Consider the following 21,581-nt stretch of genomic DNA (forward strand, 5'->3'; position numbering starts at 1 on the left):
GGCAGTGACGAAGATGGCGGAAGCAGGGGTCAAACCGGGAACCCTCAAGTCGCTGGCACGGCCCCTCTACCAACCGAGCTACGTCGCCCCAATAAAACTAAATCTAAATCTAGATGTTAAATCAGAATGTAAATGTAAATATGAGCTGATACAAATACAGCGTGCGCTGTTTTATGGGGTCCCTGTGGGAACAAGTGCACAATGATGGGACAGGCAGTAGAAAGAGCACAGTCCCATTATTGCGTTACATTGTTAAAACTTACAATGCAACAGAGAGAAAAACAATTTCATTTCTGCACAAGATGGTAAGATGGTACAAAGGTCTTTACATAATCCTGGACATCAAACAATATCCTGCAGGTTTGTGCCAAGAAGGTGAAGGACAGGTCACACTGCAGTGGAGCAGGTCTACAACAAGACAACAGCTCCCTCTTGTGGCCACTCTTCAGCATCTCATCCAACGTTCTCTCTTGCTCAGCGGGTATCCTCTGTCCACCGTCAGCCTCTTGTTGACTCGCCAGTAGTCATCCCCCCTGAAGAAGTACACCATCCCGTTGGTCCAGGTGAAGGCGGCGTCCGGGCTGGACGGTACACCGCTGAAGAGCCTGGCCAGCGGTCTGGAGAAGTGGGCCAAGATGTTGTACCTCAACTCATCCCACTGCCAGAAGTTGGAACCCTGCGAGCAAGGAGACGCCATGACCTGACATTTCTGTGCCATAAAACTCCAGGTGTACCTTGATGAAGACCAGTTTCTTGTTGTTCTCCAAGTACAAAGCCGCGTCGATGTTAGCAGGGATGCGCTGCACCTTCTTAGGGTAGCCGTAATCCAGCACGGAGCCAGAGTACCTCCAGACCTGATTACCTAGCAACAGGAACCTCACACTTTAGAACTGTAGTACTCCGTGACAACCGGTGGTGTGTACCTTTAAAAAAGTAGGTCTTATTGGTCCTTGGAGAGTGCACGGCTGCGTTCAGGTTCCCGGGGAGTTCCTTCCACAGTTGGTTTATCTTCGTTGGTGGGTTGTGTCCAAGATCAGTGATGGTCCACATGTCATTTCCACTGAAAGCAAAGGTTCTCTTCCAAGGACCTGGGTGAACACAGAAGCATCTTACGTTCTAAGATCTTGTCTCCGATCTTAACGGATAAGAGTTGTAATCTGAAACCTGCTGCACAATAAATTTGCCCCAACGTTAACCCTACACCCTTCCTTACTGTCTGTTATACCTCACTGATAAAACTAAACCCTGACCTACAACCATGACCTGAGGACACCAGACCGTACCAGTTTTTTCTTAATAAAACCCTTTAACGACAACAGGACTGTAAATCAATGGAAGTAAAATACAAAGGAAAGGAAAATATAACAACCCTAACTCATAACCATAGTCCAACCCTAACTAGCCCTACTCTGTTTTGACCTCAGCTAACCCTTAACCTTAAACCCCTCTTCCCCCTAACCCTTAACCCATCCATATTCCGTAGCGCTAGACTATAACCCCAAATCCTACCATAAACCTTAACCTACAAACAGGGCCGGCCCGTGGCATAGGCCGTATAGGCAAATGCTAAGGGCGCCGTCCATCAGGGGGCGCCACGCCAGTGCCACAAATGTTGGGGAAAAAAAAAAAAAAGTTGGTACTATTATTTCTAAATACAAAAAATAATCCCACGTTAATTAAAATGCAAAGTAAAGCCTATATAACAGAAATATTATTTGTTACAACATAACCCCCCCCCCCCCATTCGCACGGTGCGCCCCCTCCCTTCCCGTATCATGACTCTTTTTGGACGTCACCACATCAAAAAATCAACACAAGATGTCAAAACGGCCAAAACTGTCAGGTGCCCAGGGAAGAAAAAAGAGAAAAGAAGAGGAGGAGAAACGAGAAAAAGACAGAGGTAGCAGGTAGGTAACGTTAGCCTACATGAAATTATTTGTCTGTTACAGAATGTGATAGTAACCTGGCTTTTTAGCATTAAGCTAATGTTACATGATTCGGCAATTGCTAATCAATAAATAGCTAGTTCTGTTTTAACGTCGGGTTAATATTGTGGAGGGGGCTAAATTGTTATGGAAAATAATAATGTAACGTTAGGTAATTACAGTACTCCCACCTTACATTCCTCAGGGACATTTGTATTAGATCTTTTAAGCAGGTGTTTTTTGTTTACATTGTTATTGCCTTCTGGTTAGCTAATGTTTGCCCTGCAAGTAATAGTCACTTTTCCACCCCTTTATATATTAGGTATAGTTGTAAGCCTAGTTGTTAAAGTGCACATCATTAATGTTAATTAAGCAATATGTATGTAAAAAATATTGTATTTCATATATTCATTTTTTATTTTTTGCATTCATTTATTTATTCATATTTTTTTTAAATCTTGTTAACTATTCTGATTGTTAATTTGCTTTCTTTAAGTAAACAAAAGGTCAAAGACAAAGCTATTCGGTTTCTTGTGAGTATATACACTTCACTGCCGATGTGGGGGGGCGCCACCTAAAATCTTGCCTAGGGCGCCAGATTGGTTAGGGCCGGGCCTGCCTACAAACCTTCCTCAGCCCTTGAATCTTAAACCCTAACAAACCCAAAAACCAATTATTCTTTACCCTACCAGGCCCAACTCTACCCTAAATGCAACTCTAAACCTTAACCTACAACCCCAACTTTAATGCTACCCCAAACCTAACCTTTAATCCCTGACAAAAGCCTAACACTGATGCTAAACCCTTATCCCCATAACCCAAAACCTAACCCTGAAACCTTCACCCAACTCTCTCAACTCACAAAACTCCAACCCAAACCTACCATAACCTTACACCTTAATTCTAACCCCGAACTTCACCCCAACTTTAATCCTACATGAACCCAGACCTCAACACTGACCACTAAACTGAAGACTCACTCTGCCCTAACCCTTACCCTGCAAATATTACAACTACCACCTTTCATTTTTCTCTCACCCTAACCCCACCTGCTCACTTTGGCTTTGTCTCTCCTTTTTTTACAAACTCAACTCCAACTCTGACCTATACCCCAACCCTAACTCCAAAAACCCTACCCATAACCCCACACCCTACTTCTAACCCTCAACCTCCACCTAACCTTACATAGCCCCGAACAGTGACCAGTGAAGTCTACCCTAACCCTAAACCCTGATACAGTCCTGGCACAGAACCAGGTCCGCAGAGTCCATGTGTGACGTCATACCCAGCATGATGGCGTCCAGCCTGGCCGTGCACGGGTCAGCAGGACTGTGGTTGCTGCCTTCAGCCGGAGAAACGTCAGCTGGCGTTGTTGGACTCCATGAGGGGCTGCCGGTTGTGCGTTTGCCTGAAACCACAAAGTTGTGTTGATTTTGTGCGTTTGCCTAAAATGATAAAGTTGTCTTGATTTTGTGCGTATGCCTGAAACGACAATGTTGTGTTGATTTTGTGCGTTTGCCTGAAACGACAAAATTGTGTTGTTTTTGTGTTTTTGCCTTAAATGACAATGTTGTGTTGTTTTTGTGCTGGGCTGAAACGACAAAGTTGTGTTGTTTTTGTGTGTTTGCCTATAACAACAAAGTTATGTTGATTTTGTGCTTTTGCCTGAAACAACAAAGTTGTGTTGATTTTGTGCATTTGCCTGAAATGACAAAGTTGTGTTGTTTTTGTGTGTTTCCTGATAGAACAAAGTTGTGTTGTTTTTGTGCTTTTGCCTGAAACGACAAAGTTGTGTTGTTTTGTGTGTTTGCCTGAAATGACAATGTTGTGTTCTTTTTGTGTGTTTTCTGAAAGACAAAGGTGTCTTGTTTTTGTGTGTTTGCCTGAAACAACAAAGGTGTCTTTTTTTATGCGTTTTCCTGAAACAACAAAGGTGTCTTGTTTTTGTGCGTTTGCCTGAAACAACAAAGTTGTGTTGATTTTGTGAGTTTGCCTAAAATTATAAAGTTGTGTTGATTTTGTGCGTTTGCCTGAAACAACAAAGTTGTGTTGTTTTTGTGTGTTTTCTGAAAGACAAAGTTGTGTTGCTTTTGTGTGTTTCTCTGAAACGAAAAAGCTGTGTTGTTTGTGCGTTTTCTGAAACAACAAAGTTGTGTTCTTTTTGTGTTTCCTGGAGCAGCAAAGTTGTTGTATTTGTGCGTTTGCCTGAAACGACAATGTTGTGTTGTTTTTGTGTGTTTTCTGAAAGACAAAGTTGTGTTTTTTTGGTGTGTTTGTCTGAAACGACTAAGTTGTGTTGTTTTTGTGTTTGTCTGAAACAAAAAAGCTGTGTTGTTTGTGCGTTTCCTGAAACAACAAAGTTGTGTTGATTTTGTGCGTTTGCCTAAAAACGACAAAGTTGTGTTGTTTTTGTGTGTTTGCCTGAAACGACAAAGTTGTGTTGTTTTTGTGCGTTTGCCAAAACAAAATGTTGATTTTGTGCTTTTGCCTGAAACGACAAAGTTGTGTTGTTTTTGTGTTTGCCTGAAATGAAAATGTTGTGTTGTTTTTGTGTGTTTCCTGTTAGAACAAAGTTGTGTTGTTTTTGTGCTTTTGCCTGAAACGACAAAGTTGTGTTATTTTTGTGTTTGCCTGAAATGACAATGTTGTGTTGTTTTTGTGCTTTTGCCTGAAACGACAAAGTTGTGTTGTTTTTGTGTGTTTACCTGAAATGACAATGTTGTGTTGTTTTTGTGTTTGGCTGAAACGACAAAGTTGTGTTGTTTTTGTGCATTTGCCTGAAACAACAAAGTTGTGTTGTTTTTGTGTTTGCCTGAAATGACAAAGTTGTGTTGTTTTTGTGTTTGCCTGAAATGACAATGTTGTGTTGGTTTTGTGTGTTTCCTGATAGAACAAAGTTGTGTTGTTTTTGTGTGTTTCTTGAAACAACAAAGTTGTGTTTTTTTGTGCGTTTGCCTGAAACGACAAAGTTGTGTTGTTTTTGTGTGTTTGCCTGAAATGACAATGTTGTGTTGTGTTTGTGTGTTTTCTGAAAGACAAAGGTGTCTTGTTTTTGTGCGTTTGCCTGAAACAACAAAGGTGTCTTGTTTTTGTGTGTTTGCCTGAAACGACAAAATTGTGTTGATTTTGTGCGTTTGCCTAAAATGATAAAGTTGTCTTGATTTTGTGTGTTTGCCTGAAACGACAATGTTGTGTTGTTTTTGTGTGTTTTCTGAAAGACAAAGTTGTGTTGTTTTTGTATGTGTGTCTGAAACGAACAAGCTGTGTTGTTTGTGCGTTTCCAGAAACAACAAAGTTGTGTTCTTTTTGTGTTTCCTGAAACAGCAAAGTTTTGTTGTTTTTGTGCGTTTGCCTGAAACGACAATGTTGTGTTGTTTTTTGTGTGTTTGTGTGAAACAACTAAGTCTTGTTGATTTTGTGCGTTTGCCTGAAACGACAAAGTTGTGTTGTTTTTGTATGTTTGCCTGAAATGACAATGTTGTGTTGTTTTTGTGTTTGGCTGAAACGACAAAGTTGTGTTGTGTTTGTGCGTTTGCCTAAAATAACAAAATTATGTTGATTTTGTGCTTTTGCCTGAAACAACAAAGTTGTGTTGTTTTTGTGCTTTTGCCTGAAACGACAAAGTTGTGTTGTTTTTGTGTGTTTTCTGAAAGACAAAGGTGCCTTGTTTTTGTGTGTTTGCCTGAAACAACAAAGGTGTCTTGTTTTTGTGCGTTTGCCTGAAACAACAAAGGTGTGTTGATTTTAGTGCGTTTGCCTAAAATGATAAAGTTGTCTTGTTTTTGTGCGTTTGCCTGAAACGACAACGTTGTGTTGTTTTTGTGTGTTTTCTGAAAGACAAAGTTGTGTTGTTTTTTTGTGTTTGTCTGAAACGACTAAGTTGTGTTGTTTTTGTGTGTTTGTCTGAAACGAAAAAGCTGTGTTGTTTGTGCGTTTCCAGAAACAACAAAGTTGTGTTCTCTTTGTGTTTCCTGAAACAGCAAAGTTGTGTTGTTTTGTGCGTTTGCCTGAAACGACAATGTTGTGTTGTTTTTGTGTTTTCTGAAAGACAAAGTTGTGTTGTTTTTTGTGTGTTTGTCTGAAACGACTAAGTTGTGTTGTTTTTGTGTGTTTGTCTGAAACGAAAAAGCTGTTGTTGTTTGTGCGTTTCCTGAAACAACAAAGTTGTGTTGTTTTTGTGTTTGCCTGATATGACAAAGTTCTGTTGATTGTGTGCGTTTGCCTGAAACGACAAAGTTGTGTTGTTTTTGTGTGTTTGCCTGAAATGACAATGTTGTGTTGTTTTGTGTTTGGCTGAAACGACAAAGTTGTGTTGTTTTTGTGTGTTTGCCTAAAATAACAAAGTTATGTTGATTTTGTGCTTTAGCCTGAAACGACAATATTGGGTTGTTTTTGTGTGTTTTCTGAAAGACAAAGTTGTGTTGTTTTTTTGTGTTTGTCTGAAACGACTAAGTTGTGTTGTTTTTGTGTTTGTCTGAAACGAAAAAGCTGTGTTGTTTGTGCGTTTCCTGAAACAACAAAATTGTGTTCTTTTTGTGCGTTTCCTGAAACAACAAAGTTGTGTTATTTTTGTGTGTTTCTTGAAAACAACAAAGTTGTGTTTGTGCGTTTCCTGAAACAACAAAGTTGTGTTGTTTATGCGTTTCTTGAAGCAACAGAGCTGTTGTTTTTTGTGTGTTTCTTGAAAAAAAGAAAGTTGTGCGTTTCCTGAAACAACAAAGTTGTGTTGTTTTTGTCTGTTTCTTGAAAACAAGAACGTTTTATTGTGTTTGTACGTTTCCTGAAACAACAAAGTTGTGTTGTTTTTGTGTGTTTCTTGAAAACAAGAACGTTTTCTTGTGCTTGAACGTTTCCTGAAACAACAAAGTTGCGGTTTTTTTGTGTGTGTTTCTTGAAACAACAAAGTTTTGTTGTTTTTGTGTTTCCTGAAATGACAAAGTAGTGTTGTTTTTGTGCGTTTGCCTGAAATGAGAAAGTGGTGTTGTTTTTGTGTATTTGCCTGAAACGACAAAGTTGCGTTGTTTTTGTGTGTTTCTTGAAAACAAGAAAGTTGTGTTGTTCGTGTGTTACCTGAAACAACAAAGTTGTGTTTTGTCGTTTCCTGAAACAACAAAGTTGTGTTGTTTCGTGCGTTTCCTGAAACAACATAGTTGTGTTGTTTTTGTGTGTTTCTTGAAAACAAGAAAGTTTTATTGTGTTGTTGCATTTCCTGAAACAGCAGTTATGTTGTTTTTGTGTGGTTTCCAAAATGACAAAGTTGTGTTTTTGTGCATTTGCCTGAAACGACAAAGTTGTGTTGTGTTTGGGCGTTTCCTGAAACAACAAAGTTGTGTTGTTTTTGTGTGTTTCTTGAAAAAAAACAAAGTTGTGTTGTGTGTGTGTGTGTTTCCTGAAACAACAAAGTTGTGCTGTGTTTGTGGGTTTCTTGAAACAACAAAGTTGTGTGGTTTTTGTGCGTTTCCTGAAACAACAGTTGTGTTGTTTTTGTGTGTTTCTTGAAAACAACAAAGTTGTATTGTGTTTGTGCGTTTCCTGAAACAACAAAGTTGTGTTGTTTTTGTGTTTGCCTGAAATGACTAAGTTGTGTTGTGCTGTGCTTTTCCTGAAACAACAAAGTTGTGTTCTTTTTGTGTTTCCTGAAACAACAAAGTTGTGTTGTTTTTTTGTCTTTCTTGAAAACACCAAAGTTGTGTTGTGTTTGTGTGTTTCCTGAAAACAACAAAGTTGTGCTGTGTGTGTGTGTTCGTGAACAACACAACATCAATTCACCATAGAGCGCCTGGATGCCGTTCACGTCGTCCGAGTGCAGCTTGAAGTTGCCACGGTAACCGACATAGACTGGTGCCATCAGAGCACTTCGAAATTGGGAGTGGCCTAGCCCGAGGGCGTGGCCTATTTCGTGAGCAGCCACGATGCGCAGATTAGAGCCGCGGCGCGTGCCTTCCGTCCACAGCTCGTCCTCGTCCAAGTGGATTCTTCCTGATTCTGGCGCTTCTGCGTGGGCCAGAACCCCACCTGTGCACACAGGAGGAGTACATGCACCACATCTACTACATGCAGTACTACATGCACCACATGTACTATACGTAGTAGCAGATGTAGTACTACACGTAGTAGCACACATAGTAGTACACGTAGTAGCAGATGTAGTACTACACGTAGTAGCACACACAGTAGTACACGTAGTAGCACACGTAGTAGTACACGTAGTAGCAGATGTAGTACTACACGTAGTAGCACACACAGTAGTACACGTAGTAGCACACGTAGTAGTACACGTAGTAGCAGATGTAGTACTACACGTAGTAGCACACACAGTAGTACACGTAGTAGCACACGTAGTAGCACACGTAGTAGCACACGTAGTAGTACACGTAGTACAAACCGTAGTAGTACTACACGTAGTAGTACACGTAGTAGCACATGTAGTAATACACGTAGTAGCACATGTAGTAGTACACATAGTAGTACACGTAGAACTAATCATAGTACACGTAGTAGTACACGTAGTAGCACATGCAGTACTACATGTAGTACTACACATAGTACTACACATAGTACTACACATAGTAGCACATGTAGTACTACACGTAGTAGCACACGTAGTAGTACACGTAGTAGCACATGTAGTAGTACACGTAGTACTAACCGTAGTAGTATTAAACGTAGTAGTACACATAGTACTACACATAGTAGTACACGTAGTAGCACACGTAGTAATACACGTAGTAGCACACGTAGTAGTACACATAGTAGTACACGTAGAACTACACATAGTAGACGTAGTAGTACACGTAGTAGTATTAAATGTAGTAGTACACGTAGTGGTACATATAGTAGTACACGTAGTAGCACATGCAGTACTACACGTAGTAGCACATGTAGTACTACACATAGTAGTACACGTGTAGTTCTACACGTAGTAGTAGCATGTGTAGTACTACACGTAGTAGTACACATAGTACTACACATAGTAGCACATGTAGTAGTACACAGTACTACACGTAGTAGTACATGTAGTACTAAACATAGTACTATGTAGTAGTGCACATATTACTACACATAGTAGTACACGTGTAGTAATACGCAATGTAGTACTATGTGTTGTAGTACACATGGTACTACATGTAGTAGTAGTAGTAGTAGTAGTAGTAGTAGTAGTAGAGTCTAACCAGGGCCATCAAAGGGGAAAGGACATGAGGTGTGTGAGTCATGGAAGGAGATCCTGATGTCCTCCTGTAGACCATGGTCCACCTCCCTGAAGGTCAGGTCGCTGACATCACTCCACATGTTGAAAGCCTGCTGGATGGACAACTTCACCTGAGCTCTGCTCATGTCAGGTGTGTAGTTGTGCAGGCGGTACGTCAGGTGCTTCTTTCTCCAACGACCTGACACACACGCACGCACGCACGCACGCACGCACACACACACACACACACACACACACACACACACACACACACACACACACACAGGCATGCACACACTTAAAAGAGGCGACTGTAGGATCTTAGACTTTTGTTGACATGTTTAGAATCCTTCCTACATGTAGAACAAACAACAACAACTCACCCGTCAGTCTGAACTTGAGGTGTGTGTTGAGGAAGTTGTCCTGCAGGCCGCAGCGTGGGAGACTCATCACCTCCAAGGTCGCATCGTCCAACTCTCCGCTGGGCTGAAGGTCGTTCACCTTTTGGAACATCCTGACCACAAACAACTCATCAACATAAACAACTTGTAAACATAAACAACTCGTACACATAAACAACTCGTACAGATAAACAACTCAGAAACATAAACAACTCCTAAAGATAAACAACTCGTCAACATAAACAACTCAAACATAAACAACTCCTAAACATAAACAACTCGTACACATAAACTTGTTCACATAAACAACTCCTAAACATAAACAACTCGTACACATAAACTTGTTCACATAAACAACTCAGAAACATAAACAACTCCTAAACATAAACAACTCGTACACATAAACAACTCAGAAACATAAACAACTCCTAAACATAAACAACTTGTAAACATAAACAACTCATAAATATAAACAACTCATAAACATAAACAACTCAGAAACATAAACAACTCCTAAACACAAACAACTTGTAAACATAAACAATTTGTAAACATAAACAACTCGTCAACATACACAACTCCTATACATAAACAACTCCTAAACATAAACAACTCATTAACATAAACAACTGGTGAACATAAACAACTCCTAAACATTAACAACTCCTAAACATAAACAACTGGTAAATATAAACAACTCATCAATATAAACAACTCATAAACATAAACAACTCATAAAAATAAAAAACTCCTATACATACTGTAAATAACTTGTTAACATAAACAACTCAGCAACATAAACAACTGGTCAACATAAACAACTCCTAAACATAAACAACTTGTAAACATAAACAACTGGTAAATATAAACATTTCATCGACATAAACAACTGGTAAACATAAACAACTCATAAACAACTCGACGAAGCAGAAGAACGAGGAAGATACATCCGTGGCGACGCCAATGACGAGTAAGATGAAGAAATACGCTTGTAGGTTCCAAGCCGCAGCTGCGATTGGACCTGGATAGCCTCCAGGAAGAAGTAGTGGACTACCAAGTGCTTGGCAGTGAAGATCTTCCTCAGGAAGCAAAGATTGACCGGTTTTGGGCCATGCTAGGGAGAGATGGAAGATTCCAGACTCTAGTGCATTTGATGAAAGCCCTTTTGTGCGTGCCACACAGCAATGCATCATCAGAGAGGGTGTTCAGCATGGTTAGAAAAATAGTGACAGAGAATAGAACAAGGATGGACAATTCAAGCCTTAACTCAACAATGAGTAAATGAGTGTTATGTGTGTGTATATGTGTAAATAAATGAACACTGAAATTCAAGTATTTCTCTTATTTTTATATATATATATATATATATATATATATATATATATATATATATATATATATATATATATATATATTAAAATAAATATACTGTATATATATATATATAGCTAGAATTCACTGAAAGTCAAGTATTTCTTATATATATATATATATATATATATATGAAATACTTGACTTGGTGAATTCTAGCTGTAAATATACTCCTCCCCTCTTAACCACGCCCCCAACCACGCCCCCGCCCCAACCACGCCCCCCACCTCCCGAAATTGGAGGTCTCATGGTTGGCAAGTATGCAAACACGACACAGAACAAACCAAAAGTAGTGAAACAAAAATGAATATTATCAACAACAGTATCAATATTAGTTACAATTTCAACATAGCAGTGATTAAAAATCCCTCATTGACATTATCATTAGACATTTATTTTTAAAAAAAAAGAAAAGAACAATAGTGTCACAGTGGCTTACACTTGCATCGCATCTCATAAGCTTGACAACACACTGTGTCCAATATTTTCACAAAGATAAAATAAGTCATATTTTTGGTTCATTTAATAGTTAAAACAAATTTACATTATTGTAATCAGTTGATAAAACATTGTCCTTTACAATTATAAAAGCTTTTTACAAAAATCTACTACTCTGCTTGCATGTCAGCAGACTGGGGTAGATCCTGCTGAAATCCTATGTATTGAATGAAGAGAGAATCCTTTTGAATCGAGAAAAAAACGTTTTTGAATCGAGAATCGTGTTGAATTGAAAATAAATCGATATTGAATCGAATCGTGGGACAACCAAAGATTCACAGCCCTAATATATATATATATATATATATATATATATATATATACGGGACGGCGTGGCGCAGTGGAAGAGTGGCCGTGCGCGACCCGAGGGTCCCTGGTTCAATCCCCACCTAGTACCAACCTCGTCATGTCCGTTGTGTCCTGAGCAAGACACTTCACCCTTGCTCCTGATGGGTGTTGGTTAGCGCCTTGCATGGCAGCTCCCTCCATCAGTGTGTGAATGTGTGTGTGAATGGGTAAATGTGGAAGTAGTGTCAAAGCGCTTTGAGTACCTTGAAGGTAGAAAAGCGCTATACAAGTACAACCCATTTATCATTTATTTATTTATTTATATATATATATATATATATATATATATATATATATATATATTGTTATGATCCGCTGCCCGGATCATATTCTGTTTGTTTTCAAGTCTCTTGTGTTTTCAGCACCTCTTGAGTTTGTTTGTTTCTGTTGCCATGACTGCAGATTACAGTCACCTGCCTCTGGTTAGTGTTCCGGACGCGCACCTGTTGCCCGGGCACTAATCAGAGGGCTATTTAGTTTATGCGCTGGCCTCACTCGGTCTGTTGGTCTTGTTTGCTCCCATGCAACAAGTTACGCTCTTGGTTTTGCTCATAGTCTGCATTTTTGATATTAGCATCTTTTGGCTACCCTTTTGTTTTCCGTGCCGTGGGCACCGCGCAGCATATTTTGTTCTGCAACTAGAATAAATCATTTATTCTCACCTGCAAGCCGCTTCCTGACATCCCTCTGCATCTTGAAAAGACGACCTCCGGCATCACAATGCCATGCAAGCGTAACATATATGTTAAGTTAAAGTACCAATGATTGTCACACACACACTAGGTGTGGCAAAATGATTCTCTGCATTTGACCCTTCACCCTTGATCACCCCCTGGGAGGTGAAGGGAGCTATGTATATGTATGTATGTATGTATGTATGTATGTATGTGTGTGTGTGTGTGTGTGTGTGTGTGTGTGTGTGTGTGTGTGTGTGTGTGTGTGTGTGTGTGTGTATATACATATATATATATATAGATGTGTATGTATGTATGTATATACATATATATATATATATATATATATATATATATGTATATATATATATATATACAGTATTAATACATAAATATACAACCCCGTTTCCATATGAGTTGGGAAATTGTGTTAGATGTAAATATAAACGGAATACAATGATTTGCAAATCATTTTCAACCCATATTCAGTTGAATGTGCTACAAAGACAACATATTTGATGTTCAAACTGATAAACATTTTTTTTGTTGTTGTAAATAATCATTAACTTTAGAATTTGATGCCAGCAACACGTGACAAAGAAGTTGGGAAAGGTGGCAATAAATACTGATAAAGTTGAGAAATGCTCATCAAACACTTATTTGGAACATCACATAGGTGAACAGGCAAATTGGGAACAGGTGGGTGCCATGATTGGGTATAAAAGTAGATTCCATGAAATGCTCAGTCATTCACAAACAAGGATGGGGCGAGGGTCACCACTTTGTCAACAAATGCGTTAGCAAATTGTTGAACAGTTTAAAAAAAACCTTTTTCAACCAGCTATTGCAAGGAATTTAGGGATTTTACCATCTACGGTCCGTAATATCATCAAAGGGTTCAGAGAATCTGGAGAAATCACTGCACGTAAGCAGCTAAGCCCGTGACCTTCGATCCCTCGGATTGTACTGCATCAACAAGCGACATCAGTGTGTAAAGGATATCACCACATGGGCTCAGGAACACTTCAGAAACCCACTGTCAGTAACTACAGTTGGTCGCTACATCTTTAAGTGCAAGTTAAAACTCTCCTATGCAAGGCGAAAACCGTTTATCAACAACACCCAGAAACGTCGTCGGCTTCGCTGGGCCTGAGTTTATCTAAGATGGACTGATACAAATTGAAAAAGTTTTCTGTGGTCTGACGAGTCCACATTTCAAATTGTTTTTGGAAACTGTGGACGTCGTGTCCTCCGGACACGTATGGGAGTGTATTAGTGCCCAAGATATGGGTAACTTACACATCTGTGAAGGCGCCATTAATGCTGAAAGGCAGAGGTGGGACCAAGTCATTGCTTTGCAAGTCACAAGTAAGTCTCAAGTCTTTGCCCTCAAGTCCGAGTCAAGTCCCGAGTCAAGACAGGGCAAGTCCGAGTCAAGTCCAAAGTCAAGACTGGAAAGTCTCAAGTCAAGTCCCAAGTCCTGCATTTTGAGTTTCGAGTCCTTTCAAGTCGTTTAACCACAGACTAATATATTTACACAGATTGTGTATGCTTTTAAAACGCTGTATTTATTTATTAAAACAAGTGCATTTGAAATTGCAGGGAAAAAGATAGTGCTGACATTGCACTTCAAAATAGCACTATTAACCAGTCATTTTAAACATGTAACTCATTCCTCTACAGAATAAACACATTTGAAAAAAACAAGTGCAACTGTACTTATTTGCACAAAAGTGTTAACATTGTATTTCAATGGCATATTGCATTGTAACTAGTTCCACAGCAGTTTATATCCTGTTCTTACCTTATCTCATTGATCTCATCTCATACTGTATGTGTGTTTATGTGTGCGTAACTGCGTACACATGAAAAACATAACAAATATATGAACATAACAATGAACAGAGTTGTACTTTTTAGATGTCAGGACCCTATGCAATATGTACACATATTCTTAATATAGTATACATTTTAACTGACCTTTATTTGACTATGTTTGTCTTTTTGTAGGTGGCTAAAATACGCGGTGCTGCTGACCACCGTCTAACGTTACGTTACTGTGTGTGATACATTGACTAACGTAATGTTACTGTGTGTGATACATTGACTAACGTAATGTTACTGTGTGTGATACATTGACTAACGTTACGTTACTGTGTGTGATGCATTGACTAACGTTACGTTACTGTGTGTGATACATTGTCTAACGTAACGTTATGTGTAGGTACCTCATGCAACCCTGCTTAAAAAAAATCACTTGACAAAAAGTATGAATAAGGTAGCAAACTGCAGTGGACGCAACAGATTGCCGTGTTTGCAATGACGTTATAACCATAGACATCTTATAAGTAGTTGGTTGCTGTGACGTGAGCAATTTGGCCGCCATCTTGAAGTGGTGATGAGGAGCCGGCGAGCAGCCTAAACTGACAGTTGACAGGTAGAAAACAAAGATGCCGGGCTGGTGTTCAGCGTTTTCCTGCTCAAATGAGCGGACTGTTGAAAATAGGAATCGGGGGATTACTTTTCACAAGTAAGATTTAACATTAACGTACTATTGGTTGTATCTTATGAAAATAATATTACCACAGAGTTGAGAAGGATCAAAGATCTTCAATATTTGTATGTGAAAATCACAAAGAAATCTTCTGGGGGAGGGGTTTGGTTTACAAACTTTCAGCCCCACCTAAAACAAAATTCACCAGCCGCCACTGATTATGATGCATTCTCATTTTAGGCAAAGTATAAGACAATACTTTCTTAACAGTATAATTGTAACCAGGAATAAGTCTTCAAGTAACAATATTCAAATACTAACATTGTTGGGTAAAACAGAATTTGGTTTTATTCTGAATCCAGTGAAACAGATTGGTGGTTTTAGCTGATATGAGGACTTTCAGGTGTTTATATATGTTTAAGTATATGGCAGACGCTTTTATCCAAAGCGACTTACATAAAATAATACATATAAAACAATCACTGCAAACATTATCATTTAAGGGAAGAATGTAATAGAAAATATCAATACATAGTGTCAAGACAGAATAAACTCTCTGCTGCTGAAGCAACAGAGATACAGTCTATAGGTCCCTAAGATATATAGATATCTAATGTATTCATACATTGTTTATGTAGGGTTATACGCATGTATATATAACCTAATCATATTGTTTCTTCAATTTAAAAATAGTTTACCGTTTTTTCCCCCCTTCTCTGGGATTATATTCCCAGTTTTGATCTTGGACGTCTGGTAACTTATAGCGTATAAGAATATTATATTACTGATAAGCAAACTATGAATAATAAAACACGCCAAAACATGTGTCTGTTATCATAGCTACACGTATGACAAAAAAGGGGGGTGAAAATCAGTGGTATTCAGTGAGGTAAGATGAATTAAATGCGCTGACAGTTCATTGCTCCTGCCAAATGAATTGCACTGATCACCACTCCAAGATGGCGGCCCCGCGCCTCGTCTGCGCCAGTAGGCAGTAGCGCTCCATGTTGCGTTTACTTATAAGATGTCTACGGTTATAACGTTAGCAGTGAGTTTGCAGCCTCACTGATTTAACTACACAGCAAATAAAAGTCACGTTACTTAGCCAATAAACGTTATCTTACATTAAAAACTTACCCTTCTTTGTGCAACTTCAAATGTCGAACGAAGTTGGAAGTTGTTGCGTCTCCGTCTGTAATATTAGAACTGCGTGATTTGCATACGGCAATTCGTTTTTTGTTGACCAAGTCGTAGTTTTTATACCCGAACGAAACCAACTTTGGCATAATTGTTTATCACTGGCACGTTGTTTGACAACTCTTGTTCAGTGGTTGTACTGCAATTTGATTGGATGAATGCTGCGTGATGAAAACAACGTAGATCTACTTTGATTGGCTGTTGTACTGACAGCACACCAGCTGACAGGAACAACACGCTGAGAGACACAGACGAAGAAAATGAAAAATACGGAGCGCTCCCAAATAACTTTTTAAGATTTGGATTTTGGGGAAAGTAGCAAGTCATGTCAAGTCAAAAGGCTCAAGTCCAAGTGAAGTCACAAGTCATTGATGTTAAAGTCTAAGTCGAGTTGCAAGTCTCTTTACATTTTGTCAAGTCGAGTCTAAAGTCATCAAATTCATGACTCGAGTCTGACTCGAGTCCAAGTCATGTGACTCGAGTCCACACCTCTGCTGAAAGGTACATACAGGTTTTGGAGCAACATATGTTGCCATCCAAGCAACATTACCATGGACGCCCCTGCTTATTTCAGCAAGACAATGCCAAGCCACGTGTTACATCAACGTGGCTTCATAGTAAAAGAGTGCAGGTACTAGACTGGCCTGCCTGTAGTCCAGACCTGTCTCCCATTGAAAATGTGTGGCGCATTATGAAGCCTAAAATACCACAATGGAGACCCCCGGACTGTTGAACAACTTAAGCTGTACATCAAGCAAGAATGGGAAATAATTCCACCTGAGAAGCTTAAAAAATGTGTCTCCTCAGTTCCCAAACGTTTACTGAGTGTTGTTAAAAGGAAAGGCCATGTAACACAGTGGTGAACATGCCCTTTCCCAACTACTTTGGCACGTGTTGCAGCCATGAAATTCTAAGTGAATTATTATTTGCAAAAAAAAAAAAAAAGTTCATGAGTTTGAACATCAAATATCTTGTCTTTGTAGTGCATTGAATTGAATATGGGTTGAAAAGGATTTGCAAATCATTGTATTCCGTTTATATTTACATTTAACACAATTTCCCAACTCATATGGAAACTGGGTTTGTGTATATATACTAGGGCTGTGAATCTTTGGTTGTCCCACGATTCGATCCAATATCGATTCTTGGGGTCACGATTCGATTCAAAATCGATTTTGTTTTTTCAATTCAACACGATTCTCGATTCAAAAACGATTTTTTTCCTGATTCAAAACGATTCTCTAGACTTAGACTTAGACAAACTTTAATGATCCGCAAGGGAAATTGTTCAACACAGTAGCTCAGTTACAATGATGGAAAGTGTAAGGATGGAAAGGACAATGCAGGTATAAATAGACTATCCATCCATCCATTTTCTACCGCTTATTCCCTATGGGGTCGCGGGGGGTGCTGGAGCCTATCTCAGCTACAATCGGGCAGAAGGCGGGGTACACCCTGGACAAGTCGCCATCTCATCGCAGGGCCAAAACAGATAGACAGACAACATTCACACTCACATCCACACACTTAGGGCCAATTTAGTGTTGCCAATCAACTTATCCCCAGGTGCATGTCTTTGGAAGTGGGAGGAAGCCGGAGTACCCGGAGGGAACCCACGCAGTCACGGGGAGAACATGCAAACTCCACACAGAAAGATGCCGAGCCCGGGATTGAACCCAAGACTACTCAGGACCTTCGTATTGTGAGGCAGATGCACTAACCCCTCTGCCACCGTGAAGCCCATAAATAGACTAATATAGCGATAAAAAATCTAACATATATATACGAATATATACATAATATGTGTACAGAATAATATATATACAGATATATTATATTATGTCTATAACATATATACAATATATACCAATGACCATGTACAATATTACAGTATATGTGACAGCAGCAGCATAAAATAGAGAGTATATCGAGCAGGAAATAGAAAATAGACATTATACACATTGTAAACAAAGAGAAGTAACTAACATGTCAGGTGTCAGGTAATAGGCAGATGTCATCTATTGCTGTATGGCCAGTGATTATACAGCTGGATGTAGTGCGGAATGAAGGAGTTCTTGAATCGCACAGTGAGGGAAGGAAGCTGAAGGAGCCTGTTGGAGTATTCATTCAATACATAGGATCTCAGCATATATATATATATATATATATATATATATATATATATATATATATATATATATATATATATGTATATCTTTGAGTTCAACATTTTATCATTCTTTGGCGTACCACTAGACGGAGCCAACACACATGTGTAGAATCCCTGCTTTAAGGTGTGAAAGTGATGGCTGGGTTGAGTCGAGTCCGCGTATTGATGATCAGATGTGATGGAAGATGAAAGTTACCTGAGAGCTTCAGTCACCTCCTGCAGGTGTTGAGGGTCCTGAGGGTCTGTGGTCTCCTTCAAGTAGCCAAACTGCTGTAAGTAGTCCTGTGGTGCACACCAACCATCACCTTCTTGTCCTTCCGCTTCCAACAAATAGTCTCACTGTCCTACCTGGGCTCGGTCGAAGTCTGTCAGCTGGACCACCGCGCCAGAGAGAGAGCCGCTGCGAGTGATCGCCACCAGCAGGACCAGCAGCCCACCGTGCGCCATCTTTGTGGGGACTGAAAGTTCTCCTACACTCGCAGCTGCTCCGCTTTTTAAAAGGCAACTTTTTTGCAGTGACTCACTTCAACACAGTTGTGCACTGTGACACACCATGAACAATAAGTGTGTGTGTGTGTGTGTGTGTGTGTGTGTGTGTGTGTGTGTGTGTGTGTGTGTGTGTGTGTGTGTGTGTGTGTGTGTGTGTGTGTCATCAGAGAAAAGCTGGAGTCAGCGCAGATGTTTGTGTCCTAAAACCACAAAAAGATCCGGGTGTGACATTCCTGTTTATGAGTTTGTGTTGATTGATCATACATGTTAGACTTAGACTTAGACTTGGACTTAGACTTCCTGTTATTGTCATTCCAATTTGAACTTTACAGTACAGATAAGAACGAAATGTTGTTGCATTAGCTCGTTGTAAATATATTACTTATATATATATATATATATATATATATATATATAAGTAATATTTTTATTTATATCTGCACATTATTGCTCTTTTATCCTGCACTACAACCATATATATATATATATATATATATATATATATATATATATATATATATATATACATATATATATATATATATATATATATATATATATATATATATATATGTATATATATATATATATATATACATATATGTATATGTATATATATGTATATATATATATATATATATATATGTATATATATATATATGTATATATATATGTATGTATATATATATATATATATATATATATATTTTTTTATATATATATATACACACACACATGTATATATATATATATATAAATATATATATATATATATATATATATACATATATATATATAAATATATATACATGTGTATATATATATATATATACATACATATATATAAAAATATATATATATATATTTAAATATATATATATATAAAGTAATATATTTATTTATATCTGCACATTATTGCTATTTTATCCTGCACTACAACCATATATATATATATGTATATATATATACATATATATATATATATATATATATATATATATTTTTTTTTTTATACCACCACCTTTCATTCATTCATCATTCATTCAACAGTGTGAGCGGCACCGGGGGCAAGGGTGAAGTGTCCTGCCCAAGGACACAACGGCAGGGGAGCGAACCTGCAACCCTCAGATTTCTGGCACGGCCGCTCTACCCACTACGCCATACCGCCCCCATGTATGTATGTATATATACGTATACATATACATACATACATACATACATACATACATACATACATACATACATACATACATACATACATACATACATACATACATATATATATATATATATATATACATACATATATATATATACACACAGTATATATATATATACATATATATACACATACATATACAGTATATATATATATATACATATATATATATATATATATATATATATATATATATATATATATATATTCATATATATATATATATATATTCATATATATGTATGTATATATACACATACAGTACATACATACATACATATATATATATATATATATATATATATATATATATATATATATATATATATATATATATATATATATATATATATATATATATATATATTAGGGCTGCATCTAACGATTAATTTGATAATTGATTAATCTGTCGATTATTACTTCGATTAATCGATTAATAATCGGATAAAACTACATTTCTATCCTTTCCAGTATTTTATTGGGAAAAAAAAAAACAGCATACTGGCGCCATGTTCTTTCAACTTGCCAAATAAAACAAGGAAAATGTTACAAAAATGCACACTTTTGACACCCCTGCTATAGATAATAAAAAATTAAATCTGATAAATGTATGGATAAAAAGCAGAGCCTGGCGACACATGCACGTGTATCATAACTCTCTCGCTCTCTCTGTCTCTGCCCCTCCCTCGCTGCTGCGCGCACAATTTGTTTTGTTTTTAACCTTCTTAACCCTGAACATACATTGAAAATACACGCAACCCTTACTCAAAATGCCGGACATTTGAGGCATTTAAGAAACACCGCCCGACAGCCCCGCAAAAGAGGACATGTCCGGTGAAAAGAGGACGTATGGTCAGTCTATCAGTGACGTGTGGTGAGGTTGATGGCTGGTGAGGCACTGACTTCATCACAGTCAGATTTACAAACATATGAACCCTAAAGAGTATCTTATTCACCATTTGATTGGCAGCAGTTAACGGGTTATGTTTAAAAGCTCATACCAGCATTCTTCCCTGCTTGGCACTCAGCATCAAGGGTTGGAATTGGGGGTTAAATCACCAAAAATGATTCCCGGGCGCAGTGCCGCTGCTGCCCACTGCTCCCCTCACCTCCCAGGGGGTGAGCAAGGGCATGGGTCAAATGCAGAGGACAAATTTCACCACACCTAGTGTGTGTGTGACAATCATTGGTACTTTAACTTTACAAATACAAACTGTAGCACACAAAAAAGCACATTTAATTAAAAAAAACGTTATTATGGTCTTACCTTTACTTATAAATGAAGTCCATGCGCCGCTCCTTCTGAACAAAAGCATCGATAACTTGTTTATAGAAGTCTTCCTTATCTTTCTTCAGTTTTAAAAGTCTCTCTGTCTCGATGGAGATCTTCCTTTAAGTATTACCTCCTGCTTCGATTGAAAGTCCAGTTTAGAAAACTGTTTTATTTTAGATATGTAATCCTCCATGTTAAAAGTCCAGTCGAGAGGAAAAAATAAACGATCGCTGCTAACTGTTGCTGCTTGTTGTCACTTCTTCTGCAGCCGAGTAGTCGCAAGAATGATCTCTGGGATCACTAGCGCCCTCTACCACCAGGAGGCGGGATTAC

The 21,581-nt window shown here is 38.3% G+C and overlaps 1 protein-coding gene across 1 annotated transcript; it reads right to left on the reverse strand.

Annotated features, from left to right (window-relative positions):
• Positions 1-157: 157 nt before the first annotated feature.
• On the reverse strand, positions 158-18,903 carry mmp19 (matrix metallopeptidase 19). The gene is made up of 9 exons (XM_061984745.1): positions 18,616-18,903; positions 18,464-18,549; positions 9,498-9,628; positions 9,098-9,313; positions 7,695-7,940; positions 3,211-3,333; positions 924-1,088; positions 735-862; positions 158-676 (listed from the first exon to the last, which is right to left on the reverse strand). Exons 1-9 carry the CDS (start codon positions 18,712-18,714, stop codon positions 446-448), a joined length of 1,425 nt encoding a protein of 474 aa, XP_061840729.1. The 5' UTR covers positions 18,715-18,903; the 3' UTR covers positions 158-445.
• Between the last annotated feature and the right edge of the window lie 2,678 nt (positions 18,904-21,581).

The sequence above is a fragment of the Nerophis lumbriciformis genome, linkage group LG23, assembly GCF_033978685.3.
Source record: "Nerophis lumbriciformis linkage group LG23, RoL_Nlum_v2.1, whole genome shotgun sequence".
NCBI lineage: Eukaryota > Metazoa > Chordata > Actinopteri > Syngnathiformes > Syngnathidae > Nerophis > Nerophis lumbriciformis.